Source organism: Anomaloglossus baeobatrachus, chromosome 4, assembly GCF_048569485.1.
Source record: "Anomaloglossus baeobatrachus isolate aAnoBae1 chromosome 4, aAnoBae1.hap1, whole genome shotgun sequence".
Classification (NCBI taxonomy): domain Eukaryota; kingdom Metazoa; phylum Chordata; class Amphibia; order Anura; family Aromobatidae; genus Anomaloglossus; species Anomaloglossus baeobatrachus.
In genome coordinates this window covers 630,716,952-630,731,614 of record NC_134356.1, presented here as the reverse complement: position 1 = coordinate 630,731,614, position 14,663 = coordinate 630,716,952, and the positions used below count along the sequence as shown (strand labels likewise).

Sequence of the window (14,663 nt, the reverse complement as noted above, 5' to 3'; positions counted from 1 at the left end):
TTTCACTTAAAAATAAAGAATTTAAAAAAATAAAGATGGGGATGGGGATGATGGGAGTAGTTATTCGTGACGCCACCTGTGGTTTGCGGCTAATATGGGAGCCTCCGCTGTGGGAGGTCTTCTCTGGGGCGGATGATAACACAGCTCGGAGGGTACAGCTCTTCACAGGCAGAGCTCAGGCCCCAGGGCAGCTGTTGGGTGTAGGAGTCGCCTATGGTGCAGGGGCGCAATGATGGGAGCTCCGGCAATGATGGGATGACACAGAGGGTGCAGTTCAAGTTTTTCACTCACTGAGATTACACCACCTTTGGAGTGCTGTGTTCCGCTATGATGGGCTCCAACCGATCCCGGACTGTGCAGAGGTCAAGGCCGATGTTTCCTTTTGTATGTCCTTTCCAGTGATCTTCCCTCCACCCCAGTTCCTGGGCCATTGAACGGGTCACGGGTGCCTGCTGCACTCCACGCAAACCCTGGGTCCCCCCTTCTTCTTAAGAACCCAGGTCGAGCTTCCAGCTCCTGACCATGGGCCCTTTTCTGTGCAGTGTCTTCCGACATCTCTTCCTGAGGCTGACCTGGCACTTGCTGCGCCTGGAACTAACTGAATGCTGTGTGAGATGGCTCTACACTTCCCCTGCAGGTTCCCCGCCTCCCGGGTTGCTGACATAGTGGGCAAGAGGTCCCATACCTCGTGATGGCCACCCCCGACTCCTACCCTGACCCAGTCTCAGTGACAGAGCTCCCAAGTTGTGTGTTGGATATGTTGTGGTGGTTTAGCGGCAATGACCTCCTCCAAATCCGAGATGAATACTGCACCCCGGATGAGGTGCAGTACCCTGTGACGCCTGAAGCTGAAGGGGCGCCACACAGGGATCTGGAATTACTACAGGGTCAAGGAGGTCGCTGCCTATGGACTGCTGCAATCCAGAGAAGAGTAGTCGTCAGGCAAGGTCAAATCCAGGAGGTACAAATAGGGACAAAATCGGCAGGCAAGAGAGTAGTCAGGAAATCAGGCAGAGGTCAAACTGGAAATGGCAGCAAAGTACAAACACGGCAGGCAGGAGAGTCGTCAGGGAGCAGGCAGAGGTCAAAACACAGGGATCAATAATATGAACAGAGACAAGCAGTCATACCTAGACTATATCTGGCAGCAACCAGAAGACTGGAGGAGGAATAAGAAAGGTTGGTGCCTTCCCATTGGCTCTGGCTGAAAGGTGGCAATTTCAGCTGGAAGGCACACGCCATCACAGTCAGCCAGTGGTACTGCAGGTCGCTGGGAAACCCAGCTTAGTGGAGCCTGCGCCCTCGAGAGCTACTGGTGCTGACTCCCACCATCACTACTGCCCACGGAGGCAATACTGCGGCGTCTGGTGACCGAAGCAGAAGTCGCAGGAGCAGACTCTAGTGGAGATGTGACACTGACGTGTATAGGGGCCTCAAGACAGAAAAAATTGGGCATCAGGGTAATGTTTTCTCTAATCCAGTGATATAACTCTAAAGGGGCTTTACACGCTGCAACATTGCTAGCGATTGCTAGCGATGTCGAGCGCGATAGCACCCGCCCCCGTCGTATGTGCGACATTTTGTGATCGCTGCCGTAGCGAACATTATTGCTACGGGAGCGTCACACGCACATACCTTGTCAGTGACATCGCTGTGACCGTCGAACAATCCCTCCCTCAACGGGGAGGTGCGTTCGGTGTCATAGCAACGTCACTGCGGCGTCACTAAGCGGCCGGCCAATAGAAGCGGAGGGACGGAGATGAGCGGGACGTAACATCCCGCCCACCTCCTTTCTGCCATATTGCCGGTGGAGGCAGGTAAGAAGATGTTCCTCGTTCCTTGTAGCGATGTGTGATGCAGCAGGAACGACGAACAACATCGTACCGGTGGCAGCAGCGATATGAAGGAAAGGAGTGACGTGTCAACGATCCCCGTTTTTGAACGATTTTGCGATCGTTGATCATCGCTCCTTGGTGTCACACGCTGCGATGTCGCTACCGGCGCCGGATGTGCGTCACTAACGACATGACCCGACGATATATCGGTAGCGATGTTGCAGCGTGTAAAGCCCCCTTAAGTGTTAACTGAAACCTATTATCCTGAGAGTAATCAACCAATCACTTAATCTATTGGATTAAACTGTATGTAAAGCAGCTAATTAATCTACACAGAAACTCAGTTATTGGTCAACATTCATCTGCTTTGTTTGAAGTATGGTCTTGAGTATCTCCCAAAATGAACCAATGCAGTAGGAGAGTTAAGACATTGGGCATTAGCATGAGTGAAGAAAGTGGTCTAGGCTTGCTTATGGGACATTATATTGAATAGGTTGAGTGTGTGAAGTGTTTTTAAAGTGTGAACAGTCATCTTTGCTATATAAGTCAGTCTCTCCCATCAGACTGAGACCTCTACAAAAGAAGATCAGAGTAGACATGACCTTACTGAGCACCCTTATCTGCCTAGCACTTATTTATGTAGTTCTGGCCAACACTCCAAGATGGCACAAAGGATTACATGATTCATTTGATAACAGAAAACACACTCAGAGAACAAAATACCCATTGTATATGATGAAGCTTTACCAGTCACTCAGTACGGGGAATACAACGGATCTATCTGGATTGGAATATCCAGCCATCCAAGAATCTGACACTGTCCTGAGTCTCAGTGCAAGGAGTAAGTACTGTTATTTATATTCTTATACCTTAACTTTCATCAAAATATCCTTGTTAGAACTGTATTTTATATTATATGAGCATTTGAAGGACATATAAGGTCAAGCTTTGATTCATGAAGTCCAATACGCACATCACTGGATCGATTGGTCAACTAAGCAAGAACATTTAGCCGGTATGCTCTTAAGAGGAATTCACATCTCAATACATTTGTGAACGCTCACTCTTAAAAATGCCTGTTTCACAACTATCTTGAAAGTGTAAACAGGCTTCCAATCACCCAATGAACGCGCAAAATGCTCATTTATCAGGTGAAATGATGTTTTGTGCAGCACAAAGGAACATTATTCTCAGCGGTGCATCTTCCTGAACCATGGCAGCCTATGTGCACTGAGCGATCTAGTATAGATCTACTGTAGTATAGATCTCGCTCAAGGCACTTCATTTGCTTTGGTCCGACAAACACAGATCGGTAAAAAATTACAAATTGGAGGTCATATAGTGTCACTGGTTGATCTGTGTAATTGGATCTCAAATTCAGTGGTTGGTACAGTTTGCTTGACCGGAGATTTCAAAATATATTCAGATTTTTTTTGTCTTAAGGCCTACCTACATATTAGATAGCTGTTTAGTGAATTAACATTTATTGCTCCCTACTCCCCCGTACATAAGAACGCTCGGCTAATCTCACCGTCAAACAAGAAGTTCAGCCATTGAAATTCAATAGGTTGGAACCTTCCCTCTCCCAACATCATGTGTAGGGGGACAATTAGGAGGTCCCCATGTATATTAGATGATCATCTGATTCCGAATAAACTGCTCAGATTGACCAACTTTTATCTAAAGTATATGATAGCCTTTATCTCTCCAAAGATAGAAATGTAAGTTGCATTATTATAAGATTTACATTTTTAACATCAAAGGGAACCTGTCACTAGATATTTCCCTTAGAATCTGAGCTCTTATATACATCATTCTAGAATATAGCATATAAGAGCCCAGGCCGCTCTGTATAACGTAAAAAAAGACATTTATTATACTTACCTGGGGGGAGGTTGGGTCCAAGGGGTGTCACTGGTCTCGGCTCTGGTGCCTTCTCTATCCTGTGCAGTTGCCGTCCTCCCTCCCAGCTCCGCGTGAATAACGCATCCTATGTCATCCACACAGAGGCCACCATTGCGCTCCTCCACATGCGCACTTTGATCTGTCCTGCTGAGGGCAGATCAAAGAATTGTAGTGTGCACATGCGAGGGTCTTTGACCTTTTCCCACTCCTGCGCATTAAAGTACTTTGCTCTGCCCTCAGAAAGGCAGCTCAAAGTGCGCATGTGGACAAGCGCAATGGAGGCCTCTGTGTGGATGATATAGGATGCGTCATCCACACAGAGCTGGGAAGGAGGAAATTACCTGCACTGGATTGAGGAGGCACCGGACCCGAGACCAGCGACACCCATTGGACCAGACTGCCCTGTGGGTGAGTATAATAAAGGTATTTTTATGTTATACAGATCAGCCTGGGCTCTTATATACTGTATTCTGTAATGCTGTATATAAAGGCTAACTCGTGGTGGCCAAAGTGGAAAAACCTGGTGTCAGGTTCCCTTTAATATCCATGATTATACAGAGAGTCCCTATTTTCTATTAAGTTCAGCAATAGATGATGGATATAGCATTAGGTTTAGGTACTGTACTTCTCTCACATGTTAGATAGGAATGGGAAGGTCCTTATCAGTCTGGTCTTCCATCTGTTTATTTATACTCTTCCTCCTCTGGTGATGGATGACAGACTTCAAAATGAAGCTAATGGTCATTAAGTCATTAGATTTTGTGTATTCGGGTTAGGTCTTGTACCAGAACAACAAAAAACGAAGCATACAGTCTCAATACACATCTCATGTTGTGACAATTGGCCAAATTGTTTTTGTTTTGTCTATCAGTAGCTGACAGGACTTACATGAGGAAAAAAGGGAAAAATAAATACATAAAACTGTTTGCTGTTTGACCGTCTGGATTCCAATATCTCTTCTTTGTGTATTCTCTAGGTTGCACTGAAGAAGGAGATCGCTGGATGATATCTTTTGATATGTCTTCTATCTCGAGCAGCACAGAACTAAAGTTGCTGGAGCTCAGAATTTTTTTCCCTCCCTTTCCTTTGACTCGTAACATCACGGTGGAGATCTACCATTGGAAGAAAAGTCACAACAAGCTCTTCATGGGATCCTTCAATACTAACTCTGCCACAAAAATGGATGAAAGCTGGAAGATCTTTAACCTGACCAGAATTCTTCAAAATTCCATCTACCCGGGAGAGCCAGATGGAAGTGTAGAATATCTTCCAGCAGAAGAACCAGTACAAAGCAGTGGTATAGATTCTGGCCAAACTCTACAACACGACACCAAACTTCTCACTGAGAATTCTTTACCATCAGATAGAGCCATGCTTGTTGTCTTTGCCAGAGAAAAATCAAACGCAAGATATTCTAGCAATTATAGCTTAATTCAGACTGTAGACTCCTTAAACTACAATAAGAAAGGAAGAACAACCAATAGTGGTCATCTAAAGAGACAAAGGAGGAACCACCAGCCAAAGTACAACACAATGGTCAACAGTACACCAGCCAGAGCCATAGAAGTGGGAGCACCTTTTTGTAGAAGAGTGGACATGTGGGTTGATTTTGATAAGATTGAATGGGGCGACCTAATTGTCCACCCAAAAAAGTACAACGCCTATAGGTGTGAAGGAGCATGTCCAATTCCACTCAATGAAAGTTTTCAGCCAACAAACCATGCTTTTCTAAAAGTAAGTATCAAACATGTATACCTGAATATTTGCATTCTTGAATTTGGTAGAAAAGTATAAATAATATGATGATTCTTTGTGATTAATGCAGATAAAATAGTTTTATGTATGTTGACACTTCTACATACAGTACATGCTTAAAGGGGTTAACTATGTGCTTAAGACCTAAGAGGCAGTAGTTGCTAATTGCCTGCCTACTGTGGCCGGCACCGATCTCTGCCGACACAGAGCAGTCACAGTTCACTACTTCCGGCTATTCAGTACCTTCCGCTGACGTCACATTGACAGAGCAGCAGCTTCTCTTCCACTTTGCTGACGGGGTGTGTGCTGATGTCATGATAATTGACAGCTGGCTTTCCGCTGCCTAACTTCAGGGAGTTGGCTGTCAATCAGCATGACATCGATAATCACCCCACCTTCAACAGAGCATCCCAGAAGAGGAAGAAATGCTCTGTTGACATTGAGCAGCAGAATTGCCACCATGAGTGGTCAGTAACCACTGAGCCGGCGCTGTGTAGAACAAGCAATTACCGGTAATAACTGAGCTCATTGGTAAAAAAAAAAGTCCTGGACAACCACTTTAGGGTTTAAGGAATTTTTAAACATGGGCATTTATAACAAATTATTTTTTTCTGGAATTCATATCTATAATGAAGTTGAGGTAACCCATGTACGTGGCTCCATTTCAACCCGAGCTGCACGATTAGTGACTTTCATTGGGGTTCAGGTCAAGTCTGGGTCCCTAACCAAACTTTTTCTAAATTCCAACTGAATCTGCCAAACCAAACTTGCACGGGTCTGATCATCTCAATTCATGATAGGCAAAAATAACATGAGATGTAGCACTGCTTTTTCTGTTAAAGGGGTAGTTCACTACTCAGCATTAGTGGCCACATCAATGTAACACTGATAGGGAAGTGTCGCGGGCGGAGGAGGGGACGCTGCGCTCTCCCACTGCTCGGGTCCGGCTGCTGCTGCTGCTGCTCGGTGGTGGCTCGAGCGGTGGGCCGGATCCTGGGGACTCGAGCGGCGTTCCTCGCCCGTGAGTGAAAAGGGGGTTTTGATTGTGGGGATTTGATATTGTCCGTGATGCCACCCACGGTTGTGGTGAAGTTGTGACACCACCGCTGCTCTGGACGGGGATCCCGGGAGCAGTGACAGGGAGCAGCTTTAATTTTAGTTCTCCATTCCGTGGGTAGGGGGGTTGGTTGTCCCGGGGCCCGGTGATGGGGTAGGGATGGATGGCAGGCGGGTTACGGGGCCTGGTGAGGTGCAGGGTCGCGGGGGCAGCGCTGTGCCGCACGGCACGGTAGTACTCACTCAGCCAATGATGAGGACACAGTTCTCGGTAAAACACACGGCTGGATGGACGGGTCCCACAGACGGCTGCGGTGTTGTCTCTCCCGGCAGGTTGATGGTGACTGCCTTTTCCTGCACCTTTGTAGTGTAAACGGTTCCGATGGGTTCCCACCGGTAACCCGCTCCCCAGCTTGGATATGGGCTGGAGGAGCCCCTTTTGCCTGCAGGCTCTGGCCCTGGGAACTTTAGCCTTGGCGGTGACTGTGTTTCCCTCTCTCGGTTGGACTGTTGCCTTCTGTCGGGGCTTGGCTGCTGGGAAACCCAGGAGGTTCCCTTCGCTAACGGATTTGGCAAATTCACGGCGACTCCTAGCCTTGCCGGGGTCCGTAAGCCCCTGCCGGATGGTGCTGGCTTCTCTTTGCGTACCGGTCCGGTACTGCCGGGCCACCGTCCGTCAACGGTCCTTACGGTAAACTCCGATAGGCCACTCCTGCAGACGGTCACCACCGTCTGCCAACCTTGCTGATCCGTCCGGGCCACACACCCGGACCAACTTCAGTCTGCTCCTTTACCACTTTTCTTCCTTCCACCTCCACTTCCCTAACTGATCTGTTTCTTTTCCCACCTCCAGGACTGTGAACTCCTTGATGGGCGGGACCAACCGCCTGGCCCACCCCCTGGTGTGATCATCAGCCCCTGGAGGAAGGCAACAAGGGTTTTGTCTGACTTAGGTGTGCCTGACCGGGAGTGTGGGGTGTGTAGGTGTTGTTCTCTGTGGCCCCTGGCTTGTCCAGGGCGCCACATTCCCCCTTAGTAAAATGCAGACCGTCCGCGGGCTGCCCGTCCATCACCGGTTTTATTTTCACAACTGGAAAAGATAAAACGGTAAACACATTACAATTAAAATAACATCTTCCCACATCGGGAGGTACTCTTACTTAAAACGTTGCGTAACGGTTATGGCTTCCGCTCTCTCCCACCCAAGCAACCTGGCCCTGATGGTGCCCCTAAGCAAACAGGCAGCACCCCTTGACCCCAGTCCAGCACAAGTTGCCCGAGCGGGTTCTGTCCTTTTCAGTGGACCCACGTCCATGGGGAACCCCTGAAACCCCCAGAGGATCGCCACTGGTTCCGGTGGTGGCTGGGCCCCAGCCTTCTCCACTGCGGGCCCTACCTCCAATCTGCCTCTCCGGAGGCGGTAACGGTGAAAGCCACAACAACATTATTTACATGCCACTAAGTTTGTGGTTGCCCTGCTAGTTCTCGGGCCTGTTCGTAGTAGTTTCTACACATAAATTGAAAAGGGGGTCCCAACGGGGACCAGTTGCCGACAACGACCGGTTCTAATCAAGCAGCAAATCAGATGAATCTTCTTGGTAATCATTCACTTATCATTTAAACTTTTAAAACTTTAAACGGTACTCTGGTGGTCCCAACGAGGACTACTGCAACGGGACTCCGCTGCCCTTACTCCGACTCTTCGGTGTCGGCTGGGGGAGGGGACGCGGTGGACACCCGGGCCTCCTGGCTGCCCCTCAGCTTGGCATCCAGCGCAAACCACCCCCTCTCCCCACAGTGCCGGGTGTACTGCACCAGGTCGCCCGGCATCAGGTTACGGCCTGGGTGCTCCTCCGGCAGGTGGGCATTAACATCCCGCCGGGCTATGAAGACTTCGGCCTCCAGGCCCGGTTCATATATAAAGCCATAGCCCCGGCGGACATCGAACCGCCTCACCTGCCCTTCATACAGGGGGCCCCGGACACGGAAGTTCGCTTGGCAGAGGCTCTCCTTCTCCCGGATCGTACGGGCCACCAACTCCGCCTTCTTCCTTTCCCTTTCTGCGATCTCCGGGCCCAGCGGTGTCGGCTCCCTGTCCCAATACGGTGCTGCTGTGAGCTCCGGCGCACGGGTCGGGCCCCGCGAGACCTTCTGGACACTTCCCACCACTGGCAATCTGGGTGGAAGGTCCTGCGGTGACTTGGCCTGGGGTGCTGCTTTGCAGCGGCAACCCAGCGCAACCTCAGCCGAGGTGTGGGGGATGGGCACAGGGGCTTTCCTCCGCTGGGCCTTCTGCACGGAGCGGCCTGTCGGCTCCGGCTCGGGGGAAGTCTCTGTAAATGCCTCCGGCTCGGGCTTCTGTACTTTCCAGGGCAGCACTTCCGGTCGGTCACGGGCTCCGGCTACAGGTCGATCCGCCTGGGCGGACATGCAGGGTACCACTACCGGTTGCGGGGGTAGCGGGCCTAGTGGCGGGGTCACGGCAGCCGATACGGGTAGCGAGGGAGGTAGCAGGGCGAGCGGGTTCAGACCGGGTTCCGCAGCCACGATGACCGACCCACTAGGGGTACCGGGGCGTGGGTCACTCACCCTCCCTTCCGAAGCTCCCTCCTCTTTGCGTCTCCGCACGGTCACTATAACCTCCGCCATGTCGGCCTCCCACTCCTCCAAGAGGAGCTTCATCTTGACCTGCAGCCGTTGTTGGAGCTGCGCGGTCCGGATCTCCACCCACGCCGCGGTTCCAGGCGCGGGGGCTACGGTGCTACGGGACGGCATATACATCTTACTGGCGGCCTCTCCCAGGAACAAGATAGCCGCAGGGTCCTGGCGTCCCTGCTTTTATAGCCGCGGGCTACATGCGGCCAAACGCCATCAGTCCCCCTTAGTCTCTCTCCGGCTCCTCCTCTACAGGGGCGGGGTTTTGGCCTTTGCGCCTCCACTACTCGAGGAGACGCTCGAGCGGGAATTTTTCGCGCCCAAGATGGCGTCTTCGGCAAATTTTCAGCCGGACACCTCCGGCAATAACAAGGCGCACCTCTACCCAACGGCAGAGCGGTAGGATCCTGTTCGTGACGCCAAGTTGTCGCGGGCGGAGGAGGGGACGCTGCGCTCTCCCACTGCTCGGGTCCAGCTGCTGCTGCTCGGTGGTGGCTCGAGCGGTGGGCCGGATCCCGGGGACTTGAGCGGCGTTCCTCGCCCGTGAGTGAAAAGGGGGTTTTGATTGTGGGGATTTGATATTGTCCGTGACGCCACCCACGGTTGTGGTGAAGTTGTGACACCACCGCTGCTCTGGACGGGGATCCCGGGAGCGGTGACAAGGAGCAGCTTTGATGTTAGTTCTCCCCTCCGTGGGTAGGGGGGTTGGTTGTCCCGGGGCCCGGTGATGGGGTAGGGATGGATGGCAGGCGGGTTACGGGGCCTGGTGAGGTGCAGGGTCGCGGGGGCAGCGCTGTGCCGCACGGCACGGTGGTACTCACTCAGCCAATGATGAGGACACAGTTCTCGGTAAAACACACGGCTGGATGGACGGGTCCCACAGACGGCTGCGGTGTTGTCTCTCCCGGCAGGTTGATGGTGACTGCCTTTCCCTGCACCTTTGTAGTGTAAACGGTTCCAATGGGTTCCCACCGGTAACCCGCTCCCCACCTTGGATATGGGCTGGAGGAGCCCCTTTTGCCTGCAGGCTCTGGCCCTGGAAACTTTAGCCTTGGCGGTGACTGTGTTTCCCTCTCTCGGTTGGACTGTTGCCTTCTGTCGGGGCTTGGCTGCTGGGAAACCCAGGAGGTTCCCTTCGCTAACGGATTTTACAAATTCACGGCGACTCCTAGCCTTGCCGGGGTCCGTAAGCCCCTGCCGGATGGTGCTGGCTTCTCTTTGCGTACCAGTCCGGTACCGCCGGGCCACCGCCCATCAACGGTCCTTACGGTAAACTCCGATAAGCCACTCCTGCAGACGGTCACCACCGTCTGCCAACCTTGCTGATCCGTCCGGGCCACACACCCGGACCAACTTCAGTCTGCTCCTTTACCACTTTTCTTCCTTCCACCTCCACTTTCCTAACTGATCTGTTTCTTTTCCCACCTCCAGGACTGTGAACTCCTCGGTGGGCGGGACCAACCACCTGGCCCACCCCCTGGTGTGATCATCAGCCCCTGGAGGAAGGCAACAAGGGTTTTTGTCTGACTTAGGTGTGCCTGACCGGGAGTGTGGGGTGTGTAGGTGTTGTTCTCTGTGGCCCCTGGCTTGTCCAGGGCGCCACAGAAGGCTTCTCTCAAATACCTTGTGTAGTAAATTCTGACTCTGAGCGGCACTATTGCGGCCCACTCATCCCCATCATGTGACCCCCGGACTCCATGACCTCTGAGATCCAGTGAAGTCAAGGTAACTTCTAGTTGACCTACTGTAACATCACTGTGGGTGGCCCCTGTCTCTCTAAATGACTGGGCTGTGGGAAGAATTTCACTGCACATCCCAGCCCAGCATCGCTCCTGCTTGCGGCGCTCCGCAGCGAAGGAGCGAGTGTGCGCAGGGGCGTAATGACCACGGTCACAGAGATTGCCACTGCGGGTGCAGGAGGCCCGCTTGCCCCAGCCCCTGATTCAGATGGATTTGTGTCCGGGGGCATCCAGCTGAAATGCATTGCAGCACAGAGACCTGTCAGTTCCCTGCACTGTGATGGGATGGCTACCGATTAAGGCCATGAATATTTATTGCTCCCCACGCACACGATCTTGCGCATGGGGAGCAGAGAATATGCTGACAGCTGACAGCATTGTAAGTGGCTGTGCATGACACTGACGTCATGTGCTGCGTCGCTTACATGCTGGTCAGTTTCCAGCATGCCATCATCGCAGGAGGTCCCTGGGGGACACAGGGACATAGGATAGTAAGTACAATTGTTTTGTTGTTTTCTTTACTGTGGGGGGCTATATAGCATGATAGGGGCTATACACCAAGATGAAGGGTAATACACCAGCATGAGGGGGCTATATACCAGAATGAGGAGGGTATATACTAGGGTGAATGGCTATATACCCCAATGGATGTCTATATACCAGGATGGGGGGCTATATATCAGGATGGGGGGGGCTATATATCAGGATGGGGGGGCTATATACTAGGATGGAGGGCTATATACCAGGATGGGGGCTATATACCAGGATGGAGGACTATATACCAGGATGGGGGCTATATATTAGGATGGGGGCTACATATCAGGATGGGGACATGCTTGGGACATATACCAGGATGATGCTATATACCAAGATGGGGACATGATAGAACCATATAAACCAGGATGAGCACATTATGGGAGCATATATACCAGGATGGGGCTATGATGAGAACATATATACCAGGATAGGGCCATGATGGGAACATGTATACCAGGATGGGGCCATATATACCAGGATGAGACCATGGTGGGTCTATACATACCATGATGGAGCCATATGTACCAGGATGGTGCCATTATGGGGCCATATATACCAGGATGAGGCCATGAATACCATGATGATGGCATGGTGGGGCCATATATACCAGGATGGGGCCATATATACCAGGATGGGGCCATATATACCAGGCTATATCCATGATCATTTTCATACACCAGGATGGGGCCATGATGGAGACATATACCAGGCTGGGGGCCATATATACCAGGATATAGGCATGATGGGGGTCATATACAAGGATGGGGCCATGATGTGGACATATGCCAGGATGGGAGGATGGGGGACATATTTATCAGCATGGGGGACATATTTGCCAGGAAGTAGCCCAGGATGGGGGACATTAGTACAGGATGTGGGACATTACTACACAATGAAGAGGGAGGGGGGCAACTTGTATGTCTTTATAGGTTTTAGAATGCTACAATGGCCCATATATCTGATAAACATATAGGGGGCCCAGGCTCAAACTCTGCACCGGGGCCCATCAAACTCTAGTTACGCCACTGAGCGTGCGAGATGCTGGGCCGTGAGGAGTGGCGAAACTCCACGCACAGCTCAGTCACTCAGAAAGACTGGGCTGCCTCAGTCATATTGGGTCAACTGGAAGTTGACCTGACATCACAGGATCTCATAGGTCACGGAACCCGGCGGTAACGTGATAGGAATGAGCTGACAGCAATAGTGCGCCTCAGTCAGACTTTACTACACAAGGTGTTTGAGAGAAGCCTTCCTGATCAATTTTACATTGATGTGGCCACTAATAATGAGTAGGGAACCACAGCTTTAACCTTGATGGAACCTGGACAGTCCACAATATAAATTAATAGGTAAATGTGAATATTCTCAAATGGGTTTTACTGAACTCTAATACTGACAACCTAACTTTAGGATAGGTCATCAATATGAGATTAGTAGGAGTCCAACTTCTGACACCTCCACCGATCAACTGGTGTAGTGGCCATAACTGGTATTGCAAGCTCTCTCCCATATAAGCGAATAGAAGGATTCCAGGCAATCACAAAGTGTACTGATCTGTACAATATATGTGTTAAAAAACACACAATGGAGTATCAATAATCCCAAATATTTTATTAAACAATCACACCATTAAAAGGAGTACACCAAAGTCTACTTCCTATACCCTGTAACAAAATTAAAGGACATAACGAGAAAATACCTCACTAAGTGGGGACCGAGATTGAAAACGAGTTACATAATGTTCATGCCATAGTCAGAGGGAGGTAAAGTGCAGAAATATCCACCATCTGTTCTATATGTCTCACAAAAGCTTCCCACAAGACATTTACATTAAATCCCCGACAGTATTTAGTCCGGGAAACCACATAGGTGAAGCCCTTCCCTCTACATACTGGAGCTTAACAGCACATAAAATGTACAATAAATGGGGAGGCAAACCTACATAGGTCTAAGTACATACCCAGGGACTATGACTGGTAGGGAGATGATCCGCGGTCCAAGCCCGACGTACGTTTCGGGTACCTTATTCAAGGGCCACCACTTGTTGTGGCCCGTTGTACTGAGCTGTGCCATTTTTGATGCTCCACGGAATCGTCAATCTGCTGACTACTGGAGGTACCAAGATTTAGACTCTCACCATCTGATATCCACCTAATCTGTCAAAAATTAAAGTCCTTGAAAACCCCTTTGAATGAATATATGTGACAAAGGAACACTGACTATTGTAAATTATATTATTGGACCAACATGATTCTAATGAACATGTACAAAAAATAAGGTTACCACTAGTGTGTTGAGGACTCACCGCTACTATTGTGTTTCCCTTACTTTTTCAGAGTTTGGTCAAGCTGTACGATTTTGAAAAAGTGGAGTGCTCCTCCTGTGTCCCTGTGAAGATGAGTGCAATGTCAATGCTCCTATATGAAGATGATATTGTTGCCTTGAAGCACCATGAGGACATGGTCGTAGAACAGTGTGGATGTAACTAAGGAATTCTGAAGCTTTGATGAATTTGCTTATCTATGTACATAGTGTAAACAAGATATGTAATTATATATTATTCAGTGGTGAAAAAAGCATTGAGCATGTCACCAATTTTATAAGTAAATATATTTCTAAAGCTGTTACACATTTACTTAAATGTATTTAATACTTTGAACAAAAGCCTTTGTTGGTGATGACAGCATCAAGACACCTCCTGTATGAACAAATTAGTGGCATGCATTCCTTAGGTGTGATTTTGGACCATTCTTCCACACAATCACTCTTCAAATCCTGAAGGTCCTGTAGGCTCTTTCTACAAACTCTGAGTTTAGTTCCTTCCATAGATGTTATATTGGACTCAGGGCAGGTGAACGGTTCAGCCATTCTAGCAGCTTTATTTTCTTTCTCTGACACCAGTTGACGTTGTGTGTTTGGGATCATGTCTTGCTGAAATGTCCAACCTCGTTTCATCTTCATCATCCTGGTCGACGGCAGCAGATTTTTATCAAGAATGTCTCTGTACATTTGTCCATTCAACCTTCCTTCAATTATATGAAGTTTGCCAATATCCAGCCGCACACCATGATGTTCCCACCTTCACACTTCACTATTGACATGGTGTTTTAGGTGTGCAGTGCTTCTTCAGTTTCAAATATGGTGTGTATTATGACATCCCAAGAGATCAATTTTGACCTCA

General features: G+C 49.8%; 1 protein-coding gene across 1 annotated transcript in view; it reads left to right on the top strand.

The window, feature by feature from the left end:
* The window catches only part of LOC142301955 (nodal homolog 2-A-like), a 54,951-nt gene extending 40,779 nt beyond the window's left edge, over window positions 1–14,172 (top strand). Inside the window, exons 3-4 of the mRNA XM_075343017.1 lie at window positions 4,717–5,474; window positions 13,819–14,172. Of these exons, the coding sequence (XP_075199132.1) occupies window positions 4,743–5,474; window positions 13,819–13,971 (885 nt within the window). The 5' untranslated portion in view covers window positions 4,717–4,742 and the 3' untranslated portion in view covers window positions 13,972–14,172. The remainder of the gene's footprint in view (window positions 1–4,716; window positions 5,475–13,818) is intronic.
* Window positions 14,173–14,663: the final 491 nt, after the last annotated feature.